The sequence below is a fragment of the Euphorbia lathyris genome, chromosome 5, assembly GCF_963576675.1.
Source record: "Euphorbia lathyris chromosome 5, ddEupLath1.1, whole genome shotgun sequence".
NCBI lineage: Eukaryota > Viridiplantae > Streptophyta > Magnoliopsida > Malpighiales > Euphorbiaceae > Euphorbia > Euphorbia lathyris.
Genome location: NC_088914.1, coordinates 59,757,006 through 59,769,592, shown reverse-complemented (window position 1 = coordinate 59,769,592; position 12,587 = coordinate 59,757,006). Strand labels below are relative to the sequence as shown.

General features: G+C 32.4%; 1 protein-coding gene across 1 annotated transcript; it reads right to left on the bottom strand.

The window, feature by feature from the left end:
* Positions 1 to 968: 968 nt before the first annotated feature.
* On the bottom strand, positions 969 to 6,749 carry LOC136230839 (UDP-N-acetylglucosamine transporter ROCK1). The gene is made up of 7 exons (XM_066020024.1): positions 6,449 to 6,749; positions 4,985 to 5,033; positions 4,676 to 4,902; positions 3,315 to 3,513; positions 3,091 to 3,234; positions 2,116 to 2,190; positions 969 to 1,563 (listed from the first exon to the last, which is right to left on the bottom strand). The coding sequence occupies exons 1-7, from the start codon at positions 6,583 to 6,585 to the stop codon at positions 1,402 to 1,404; spliced, it is 993 nt and encodes a 330-aa protein (XP_065876096.1). The 5' UTR covers positions 6,586 to 6,749; the 3' UTR covers positions 969 to 1,401.
* Between the last annotated feature and the right edge of the window lie 5,838 nt (positions 6,750 to 12,587).

Genomic DNA, 12,587 nt, shown 5'->3' with positions numbered 1-12,587 from the left:
ATCTTGAGGCTTCGTCCTGCCTTCGATTCTCTTACCTTCTCCCATATTTATAGGGAGCAAAACCGCGTGGCGGATCGCTTGGCAGCTGCTGGACATGGGGGGATGTTAGGTGTTTCTACCCTTTCCGTTCCTCCTTCTTTTCTGTTACCTTCTCTTCTTGAGGATAGGATTGGGGTCAGTCTTCCTAGACTGATCCCGGGTTAGGTTTTTGTTTGTTTGTTTTTTTTCTTCCCTTCTTACCAAAAAAAAAAAAACAATTAATGTGCATGGATTGAATTAAAATGACATGTATTATGGAGCAAAAAAAAATCTCTAGAAAACATGTATTATTGAACAAGTGGAGTAATATTTTATTTCCTAACTCATTCATATCATTTTTGTAACTTTTGTTTGAAAAACAGTCTAATAGTCCAATAGTAAACAACTTTAAGAGTTATAGTTATCACCCCCACAAACCATTATTTTATATATAATTTATTTTCATCATAAATGTTGTCATCAAACTAGACTAATAATAGACAACCAAATCAGTTTTTATATTAAAAAAAGTATACACTTTTGCTAGAATGTTGCCAAAAAGTGCAACATTGTTTCAAACATCCAACATCACACCGACACTCTTCAAAAGTTGTCAAAGTTATTACTATATCACCACCAAACACCCTCAATTGGAGATGCTTTAATGTTATTTTACTAGTATATCCCCACACATATTTTGAAAATGCCAAATATTTTATTTAATTTATTATAAATGTATGGATATATTTAGAAAAAATATTAAATGTTCTCTTCATTTATAAAATGAAAGTTATTCCCAAATGAACACACTTTTTTCTTAAAGAAATCCTTTAGAAAATGGAGAGAGCATTTTATAGAATATTCTAGGGCTTGATCATATAATGTAGAATATTCTGTTTTATTTTTATCTCAAAATTTCTAATTTAAGCGAACTTGAAATCTTTAATCACTCAAATCAACATTAATTGTTCTTCATAAACTGAAATTAAATGCCCTTGATAGAAAAATAATATAGAATGATGATAGTAACTTAAAAATCACAAATAAGAATTATAGTAATATTACGGGATAAATTAACCCATTCGTGTGTCAATACTTCCCCACTTTAGCTCCATTCTCAAGGCAATGTAAGCTTCATATTTTCCACTAATTTCTTCATAATCAATTATCAATTCAAGATTTCTTGAAGAGAATAATACAGTTTATAGGTATCTGAACCCATGGTATGCCTTCTTTTGCCCTAATCTGGGGGGGAACCCCCTAATTTTCCACCTCTAGGACAAGATTAGGTATGTCTCCAATAGCTGGGGCTGCGGCCCTATCTAAGAGTTTTCAATTTCCACCGGGGAGTTAATAATTCCCCATTTTTTGGGAGGTTACTGATCACCATTCTTTCTTTTTAACTCTATATGGATATTTTTGGTATATGGAAATGCTGCTAACAACTAGAGGTAGAGCCAGCAGACAGAACAATGAGGGTGCTTTTCCTTCGAACATAAACTGCAGCATCGCCGTCACAAGAAGTGCAGACACAATCACAAATCCCTGCATTCAATACAAACATTGTCCGGGTTACACAAATAAAGGGGAAAGAAAAGAATCTCACAAAGTTGCCTAAATAACATTAGGCTATATGAAGCTAGATGTTCAAGTCCTATCCTTGAAGTTAGTCGCATCGTTCTCATCATTTTTCATCAAACAATTTGAAATCTAATATATTTCTTGCCTTGTGATTCCCTTGAATTTTATCATCTAACACTTAGCCATGAATGATTTCGAGTGAGCACAGTAATATATAAACATATATATGGAGCTTAAAGAACAAACTTCTAATTCAAATGGAAAAAAGACGGTTAAATTAAATGTCTTTTTAGCTAAGCTATTAAAGTAGGCGAGCCTTGGCGCAACGGTAAACGTTGTTGTCGTGTGACCAAGAGGTCACGGGTTCGAGTCTTAGGATAATAAATTGCCATCTTTTTCTCCAGTATTAAAGTTAATGAAAAAAAATGATAAAAGTAAAAGGTTGAGCTAAACAGAAGTGGTACAAAATTATATATTTGTTTGGTCGTCTAAAACTATTTTTATAGTCAGATTTACCTTTCTAACGCCACCAGCATGGCTTGTTACAAGGCCAACAAGAATTCCCCCAAGAGCATTAGCTGCAACTGGAATCTGAAAAATAGCAAAACGAAATTCATCAAATTGGAGAAAATAAATGCCATTAAAAGAATAAAGAACTGAGCAATGCACGACTCATTTTCTAGAAGGCACAACAAACAAGAAAATTCCCCAATCATTGATAGCTTAACAAAAAAGAAAATGAAAATATTTGGCTTATTACGGCATTATGGCTTGCAGATCTCCATTTTTTTTAGAGGTCCAACAGTACAGTTGTTTTTCAAAATCTTGCTGAACAATTGCAATCCTAACACATCAAACCATAATATGCCAAAAGAGTTTCAACAGCCAATCACTTCAAGCCAAAAAAACCTGGACCTGTACTAAGTCAACATCCAAGCACTACAAAGCCTATATATTTGTCATTGCACGGAAAAACAAGTGACTCAACGCCGGCTCTATGCTTCTGCAATCCATAATGAAATCACAAGGTTCTCCAATACAATGATTTAGGAACTATATACATTTCAGATTTAATTACACCAACCAAAGGAGACAAATTTCGACATATACATATACATATACATTTATATATATAACAAGCACAGTATGCAAGTTCCAATAGCAAGTATGCGATTCTATTTCCTGGCATCCAACACCCAATACAGTTTTTTTTCTTCAATAAAAAATATACGCAGAGGCAAAAGAAAATGAGACAATTTTCACACAAATTCTACTTCCATGTAAATTGACAGTTATGATTATTCTCCACTCAGCAATTTATTTCTTCAACTGAAAAGCACTGTAGAAGACCCCACAAAAACCATTTACAAGCATTTTCCTTTTCCTTTCTTTCGAGTTGTGAAACCTAAATCTCTACACATCCTCAACCACAGTTATTGTAGGGTGGACCTTTCATCTTATCTAGAAAAAACTTATATTTAAGAATATTACCATAGTCAATGGAGTCCAACCATGAAAGAATCCGTATCGCCTGATAGCTTCACCATCTGGAGATTTAGTGGTACTGATCAACAAGCATAGGCATCCAACAACAGACATTTCTAGTGTCATCAAGTAAGAAGAGTGTCTTTTAACCTGCAAGAAAGAGAATGGTAGGGAACTCACAACACAAGCTAGAGGATCATTGATCAATAATAAATAAGTTTTTCACAAACCTGAGAAGCCCATTGACACAAAGCTGAAGCAAGGCCAGAAAGAACAGAAGCAACCATGACAGGAACAATACCATAAAATAGAATTAGATCAGGGTCACTGTTATTGGACCCTCTGCTAGAGCCTTCACCAACACTTAGAAGAACAGCTCCCATGATCAACAAGAAAAGCGCACCAATTTGTTGAATTGACTGCTTCTGCCTACATTCATCCCATGGATTAGAGTGGAAGCTTCATAATCGCTTAGAGTCATAACTAGTTTTAGGAAAAAAGCCTCGTGAGGCCCTGATCATTCCGATTTTGGTGGATTGATCCCCTGATCTTTTATTTTAACACATCAAACCGTTGATCATTTATTTTTTTGTCACATTAAGCCCATGCTTGCCAAAATAGATAGTTGTGAACCTCTAATTCAGTTAAAAGAGTGTTACTCATTTCATCTGCATCCAAAATTATATTTTTTAGAGTTCAAATTAAGTTTTTAGCAGTTTCTTAATAAATAAATCAAACATAAAAACTACTACTTCCGAACTGCAAAAAATGCAAATTTGAAATGCAAATGAAAATATCATGAAATGAATAACGCTCTATTTACCGGGTTTTATGGTCAAATCTGACTATTTTGGTCACCGGGTTTTAATATGTCCAAAAATGAACGATAAGGTCTGATGAGTTGAAATGAAAGGGGCTCAAACCCACCAAAAATAGAATGATCAGGGGCCTCAGAATGCTTTTTTCCCTAGTTCTATATATTTGAACATGCATTACCATGTCGTTCTACCTCACAAGGAGACAAGAAAAATTAAAATAAAATAGAATAAAGGGTATCTTTAGTCAAAAGTTACTTGACCCAATCAAAGTCCTCTCTACTCCTGCTGTATATCAGCTTACTTATCATTTTTAACATGCTTCAGCCCATCTAAAACTTGAGGGGACCTCAATCACACTAAAATGAATAGTACACATTTTATATGCATAAGGAACCATAAAAAAAATTAGTAAGATCACCATATGGTAGTTTCATGATATGACCTTAAATTGTCAGCCTCATCCAAACAATATTTCAAGAACTGTTGAGTACAAAAATAGAACCCAAGCTATTTTCTGGAAAAATAAATTTAGCATTTCTGACACTCATTTTGTGAACTGTACTGCGGATCATCAACAAATTAAACAATCTTTTGATAATATAGGATCTTTGCAATCAGTATGTGGTCTGTTATATGTCAATATAACAAAAAGAATCATAAAAACACCTGAGATTAGTTTCTAGCTAAATTTGAACACTAAGTAATCATCATATTATGCTTAAACAAATTCCGAAAATATGAAGACAAGGCAAAGTTGGTAATGGAAAATGTACCTCAATATTATGTAAGTAAAAAATGCAGTGAAGAATATTTTTGTCTGGTTCAGCATGGAAAATGTGAGTGAATCAAGATTCCTGTAAGATATCTGCAGCAAGCTATTCTGTAGTGCATATATAGCAGCAGGAAGTCCTGATGCAGTAAGTGAGCCAATCAACGTCCACTCATTGGCTAATTTCTTCAAAGTACCATTTTTTGCCATGAGAATTAAGGCACATGCTATCTAAGATGCATAAACAATTGTGTAAATATTTATCATGTAAAGCATGGAAAGTAAATTTCAGTAAGTATGGAAAATGAATTACCTTAACAATCTCACATGTCAAGACAGATGTAGTCACAATAACTTGTTGTCTGTATTAGAATCCATTACGAGTTAACAACCAGCATATCAATTTACAACCAATTATTCTTATCAACAATTAGAATAGAAAAATGAGAACAACAAATGTAGTGAGACCAGGCCCATCAACCAAGGCCTAGACGCAGGTTTATACGTGAAATTACAGTAATTTGTTTTGAAAGAAGAAATTACAGTAATAGAGTTGTTTAGGAAAGAAAAATAATAATACTTAAGGATTGAACTAGAGGCCTATTTGGATAATGATTCCTAATTAGTTCGTTTAAAAAATTAGAATCATCTTTGAATCAAGAGTTCATTTGTTTAGTTGTTTAAACTTTGAAATACGCAGCTTGGATTCTCTCTAACGAGTTCTAGATACTTTTTCCTACAAAATAGGTAGAGACAAGAAAACTCCTAGGAAGCAAGATCAAGGTGCCAGGACCCATAAAACGATTCAAATCCCAGATTCGCGACAGCAAATTTATTACTCGATGCACACAAATCAATGTTATAGAGCATGTGAGAAAATGTCCGATAGATTATCCAGTAAAGAGTAAGATCAAGAATGCAAAATGCACGTAATTCAGAAGACTCTTGACTCTTCTGCGAAAAAAATCTATGAGTTCAATCCCGAGCATCAAAATCATATAGAGTTAGGTCTCAAGGCCATTGGTCAAACAAATGAAACTGCATACTTCAAAGCAGTAGGATTACAAAAGCAAGTAAAAAAAGCTCTTGAAATTCTGCATAGTATGTAATAAGTGATGTCCTACGTAGTGCACATACCAACTAAATTGTTTTCCTTCCCAAGCAGAATAGCAGGGGACTTTGGTTGAAAAAGTAACATTAACATTTACTAATATTTATAGGAGACCTGAGCTATTATATGTCTGATTAAGATTCAAAGGACTACCAGGGAGACATCATCTCAAGGCAGGTAAAAACATGTCTAAACAGATAATCTATTCTAAGAAATAAAAATCAATTGACTTGCCCAAAGATCAGGTTGGATTGCAATATGTGCAAACCAGTAGCAATACAAGCCAATCACACATGACACACAACTCATTTTGCAAACAATCAATCATGACGACCAATGAAACTTACAAAACAAGCCAAATTAAACCTCTGTAGTAAGGTCTTACTATGAAGGAAACAAAATGATAGTGAATTTTAACACTGATAAACTCATTTCTTTTTCTCCCATTATTTTCTTTATCTGAATGAAGAAGCACATAGACGAAACTGAAAACTATTTTATCTTCCCTTCAGGTTCCAGCTATGCACACTCAACAAATGGTGTGAACTTAAAAAAAAAAACATAAGAATAAAAGATGATTGTGGTGAAAAAGAAAACAGGCGATAGTTCAAAAGAGAAAGCACATCAATAAAGGCAAGGGAGGTAGTTGAAAAGAAGGAGAAATACCCGGTGAAACGTTTGGAGATCAAAGGCTGGGATCCGTATTGAATAGTGAGTAAAATGGAATAGAACCAAACCCTTGCGTTCATTCCATCGAAACCTGGTTGAGGACCTTTGTGCTTGATGGCCGTGATAGTCGCCATTTTTGGCGACCTTTTGACAAGTCGCTGTAATGTAATGTTATGTGATTGAAATTCGGTTCATGGAACAAAACAAAGGATCATTCTTTTCCGTCTTTACCTCACTTGGTCCTGCTGGGTACTGGGCATGCGTTCCCAAAAGAAAACACCAACGAAAAAATTAAATTAATTCGATTCGTTAATTAGTTTCTGTGTTTAATTTTAAAACAATTTAATTTCTCAAATCAAATATATCATCACAAGTTGCAAGGTTTTTAACAAAACTAACCCAATATAGAGGTTCATTTACGTTCCTAGTCTCGTATAAACTCATTGCACCAAATTAGACTTTCAATTTTGGGCTATCTAAAACACTCTTATTCGTACAAACCCCTCACCTTCTTAATCATGTTTGATCTTTGCGAAAGAAAGGGCGAGTTGCGAGGCAATGTCCATAATAGTTTTTATTGCTTGTAATTTTCTCTCTTTTTTATCAAGTTGTTGTCGTATGTTCATATTTTATTTATATACCGTATTTTGTTTTGGTCCTCTATCGTAATTCCTTCATTATTTATCTTATATTTTATTTTATTTAAAAAGTCGTATCCTAATAATAGTGCATATGTACTATCATATTCTGTTACTCCTACAATTATCTCATATTCTAGATCTTGAATTTTAAATCTAATTCTTATGCTTTTAGTTATGATTATTTCTCTAGTACTATTTGGACAGTTATAAGTTTGTGGTTCGATTAGTTCACATTTATTCTCATTTATTTGGCTAATATGTACTAAACTTTTGGTTCCTGTATTAATTTCAGCTATACAGTCAGTTGCTCGTAGCTCATTAAATAATATTACTTTTATTCGTAACTTATCTTCATATATGTATGTAATAAATCTAAGGTTCTCGGTTGTCTTATTATTTCTTTCTTAAAACTTAACCTTCCTCCTTCTATCCTATGTAATAATTTCTGGATTGGTTGTAGTTTTCTAGAATTAAAATCTATACATATTTCGTCTGGTATTGTTATTATGGAGTTTTCCTTATGTTCTAGTGGTTCTAATATTTCCTGATATAATTTTGGTACTAATATATCCCTATCATTTTGTTTTCTGATATGATGATTACCTGTAAGGGCATATATCATTTTTGTTTCTATACTAATTACTTTACTTCCTGGGGGCATTCTTATTCCTTCTAATTTATAATAGAGTGTTAAAGCTAGATCTTTATGTTTATCTTCTAATGAGACACTAAAATCTAGTTGAATTGTGAATTTAAGTTTCTGATAAATTAAGTTTCCTCTTACTACTGCTATTAAGGGATCTTGTATATTATCTAATATTCTATCATCTAATACATATATTTGAATAGGAGTATCGATATTTTTCTGAAAATATGCTTTTATAGTGAATTCTATTCCTCCAAAGTAAATATTCGTATATTTCTTTGATTCTTTATGTGATAATTTGGATAATTCTCTTTTTATTACGTCATCTGTTATTAAATTTATCCTTGCTCTACCATTTATAGTAGTTGTATCTATAATATTCTCATGCTTCTGAACAATATATCGTATATTTTTATTTCGCTCAAACCATTTTGTTTTAAATATCTTATTTACAGATAGCTCTTCAGTTTCATCTTGTATTTTCTGATAAATATCTGGTTTAAAACTTAAAGTTTGAGTTATACCACCTTCATAAGTATCCATTTGATAGTAGATATTAGTATTTTCTGTATGAGTTTGTTCTGTTATTTCTTTATTCTCTTCCATTGATTAAAGCTTGAATATGTCTGTAACTTTCAGTGATTATTTGTTTTTGAATTTCTATTGTCTCTTCTTGCTCTCTACGTTTTTCTTCTAATCTTTTTACTTCATCTTCTAAGTCGAAAACTCTTTTCTGTAGTTTTATCTTTTCAATACGCTTAGCGTCTAAAGCACCTTGTGCTAATTCTAATTGTCTATCTTTTAATTCCATAATTTGTAATGCTCTTCTACAACTTATAATATGTTGATTAATATCATGATTATAAATTAATGGTTTTTCAGCAATAATCCTAAGACTTTCAACTGATATATCCATTATCTAGTGTGTATAATCCTGAAAAATCATGATTGTGAAATTAATTAGGCATTTAATCATTTCTACTTTTCTTATTAACATTATATGCCTATTTAGATCACTAGTTCCTATATTAAGGATATGTTGGTAATATTCTAATAATATAATTAATTTGCCTAAGAGAATAGAAATTTCTAAACTATTACTTAAGTCTAATTCAATTATGCCGCTTGTAATTTTGTCAACTGGTTTCCTATGAATATTAAGCTGTGATGCAAACATACTGGTATATGATGATGACATAGTGATTTTACAAAGTTTTAACTATGTGCATCTTGTATTTTCTGATAAATATCTGGTTTAAAACTTAAAGTTTGAGTTATACCACCTTCATAAGTATCCATTTGATAGTAGATATTAGTATTTTCTGTATGAGTTTGTTCTGTTATTTCTTTATTCTCTTCCATTGATTAAAGCTTGAATATGTCTGTAACTTTCAGTGATTATTTGTTTTTGAATTTCTATTGTCTCTTCTTGCTCTCTACGTTTTTCTTCTAATCTTTTTACTTCATCTTCTAAGTCGAAAACTCTTTTCTGTAGTTTTATCTTTTCAATACGCTTAGCGTCTAAAGCACCTTGTGCTAATTCTAATTGTCTATATTTTAATTCCATAATTTGTAATGCTCTTCTACAACTTATAATATGTTGATTAATATCCTGATTATAAATTAATGGGTTTTCAGCAATAATCCTAAGACTTTCAACTGATATATCCATTATCTAGTGTGTATAATCCTGAAAAATCATGATTGTGAAATTAATTAGGCATTTAATCATTTCTACTTTTCTTATTAACATTATATGCCTATTTAGATCACTAGTTCCTATATTAAGGAGATGTTGGTAATATTCTAATAATATAATTAATTTGCCTAAGAGAATAGAAATTTCTAAACTATTACTTAAGTCTAATTCAATTATGCCGCTTGTAATTTTGTCAACTGGTTTCCTATGAATATTAAGTTGTGATGCAAACATACTGGTATATGATGATGAAATAGTGATTTTACAAAGTTTTAACTATGTGTGAGATCCTTTTAAAGCTCTGATACCATTTATGTACTGAAGGTTTTTCTACTGTGTGCAGGATCGCTCTTATGACCCTAAAAGGGGTAGGAAGACAAACGGACATTGAAGTAAACATTTTTAAATGAAATTTAACATCCATAATATATTAAAGCTTTACATTTAACTAAGTATAACAAATTAATTTAATTAGAACAAGAGTTATAGAGAAACTCCAGTATACCTTTCAAAGCAATCCTCAGTGGAGACTTCTGAACTCTGCCTGACACCCGTTCTTCATCATCATGGGTTAGGGCTATGTTCCAGCATCTCTACACACCTCTTGGAGTCGTCTGAAGGATAACTATTGTTGCTGTATAACTCTGAATCTTTTCAAATTAATATGCTATACGGACGTTAAACGTAAATATTTAACAACTATGAATGTTAAAAGGGGGAGTTTAGAAAGCCATGGAAGGAGAGAAAGAAAGAGTTTATTACTCAAAGCAAGTTATGTCTCATACATCATATGTCTTCTCCTTATATAGGTAGAAGATCAAAGGTGAAATTACCAAAAAGGAGATTACATCATTACAAAAGTTAAAAGTACAAACTTTTAGGTTACACGTGTCGAATGCTTCTTATTTTACTCTTCCACCTCAAGCTTTACATCTTGCCACTAAGCTCTAATGTTTCCACCTCATGCTTCTTCTTTGGACACATGTCTCTTCATGTCTTGTCACGTGTTGATCTTATTGCCACCTTTTCTTTAGGTATTGACACCTCGTTCTTATATTTCTTATTTTTCTTATACATTTTTATCTCATTTTCTAAACAAATGGATCCTCCTCTTTTCCTGGATGGGCTTCTTCTCTGGGCCTTATGGAGTCAATATTCATGGGCTCAGGTCTTATGGGCTCAATTCTAATTAAACATGATTTTCTTGGGCCATATATGGATTCATAATGGGCTAATGTATCTGAACTATGTTTATATTTCTTATCCATCAATTTCGTATGCATTTCTATCAAAATTTGTTGACTCGTTTCATCACCCATTTCCATGAAATAGTTGATAGTTATCATTTCTTCCACTTCTCCATGATTCGATCTGGCTATTATAGCCACTTTTTTATTTCTAATATAGTCTTCGAGTCTACATTTGATCGTATGGATTCCATGTGCTCATTTTTCTCCTAACCAAGATTTAAAATTTTCTAATTTGCATGGAATGTCCCATTGATGGTCGGAATTATCTACATCAATCTTAGTGTTTCTACCAGTCTTAAAGATCTGAGCAATTATTATTGGTTTCCCTTCTAAGTCCATAGCAGCATCAAAAATTTGAACACAAAATATTCCTCTTCCAAATCTTAATCCAAGTTCGTCAATGGATCTGGGTATGATAGATGGTAGTTTTGAAACACTATTAAGGCTCTCATCAGTCATGACTTTGTCCAGAAATCCATATCGAAATAGTTTCTGAACAACATCTGGATTGCAGTCTTCTGAGCATATATACCTAGGGTATTTGGTCATCTTAATGGTTCTATATACGGTTTGACTCTTCGTATATGTAAAAAATTTCATGATATTCTTATATGCTTCTGTCATTTCTGGAGGGAATTGTATAACCTGGGAGGTTGTGATTTCTGATGAGTTCTGATTAATCAGCTTAGAATGGTTTAAGGTGGTGGCTCCTAAGAGTCCACTCGATGAAGTTGGCATCTCAATTGGCTTCTTATGAAGATCTCCTAACAACTCATAAGATGATCTAGGAGCCATGGTTCTTATATTCTGATTGTTCTGAGACTGGAGTTTCTTGAGTTCTTCCTCAAGGTTGTCCAGAAAGTTCTCATGATTTCTGATCATTGCCAGCATCTGGCGGTTCTGATTTCTGATTTCTGATATTCGCTGGATCATTATCTCCATTCCTGCTCAAAAAATCAGCTAAGATATTTCGTTTTCCAGAGATAGGTTTAACAACAAAATTATAGCAATTGAAAAAACTTTGCCAATGCCTTCTTTTGTTCAGTTCTGGTAGGGGATCTATTTTATTTCTGATAAATGCTCCTACTTGTGTATTATCTGTTCTTATGATAAATTCTATGGGTAACAAATGATACCTAAATCCTTTAATTCCATTTTTAACAGCTAGTAATTCTTTTTCATTGATATGATAATTTTTCTCTGAGGGTTTCCAAGTTCCTGATCTATAGCCACATATTAAAGGAGTTTCTTTGTCTATATCTTCTTTTCTATATGCGATGAGTACTGCTCCCCACCCGATATCACTAGCATCGGTATATAATTCTAATTGATCATTATCTTTAGGTAGCCTTAATTTTGGGAGAACTTTTACTGCTTCTTTTATTTTTCTTATAGTATCAGTATGAGTTGTCGTCCATTCAAATACTTTATGTTTCTTAATTAGCTCTTGCAAGGGTTGTCGTAATTTTGGTAAGTCTTTTATATAATCTGATGCATAATTTATTATTCCTAGAAATTGTTGGACTTCTTTCTTAGTATCTAATTTTTCTTTAAAATTTTCGATTCTAGTTACGATATGATCTTGTAGTTGTAATCCTTCACTATCTATTATATATCCTAAATATTCTATTTTATTTTTAAAGATTTCTGATTTCTTTTCAGATAAAAGGATTCCATGTTGTCTTACTGTTTTATAAATGCATCTAGGTGCTGTAAATGGTCTGCTATATTATTACTGTAGATTAATATATCATCAACATAAACTACACAGAATTCATTTAATTTTCTAAATATCGTATCCATTCTTCGTTGAAATATCTGGGGTGCATTTTTCAAACCAAAAGGTAACACAATCCATTCATAATGTCCTTGTGGTGCACTAAATGCTGTTAAAGGTCTT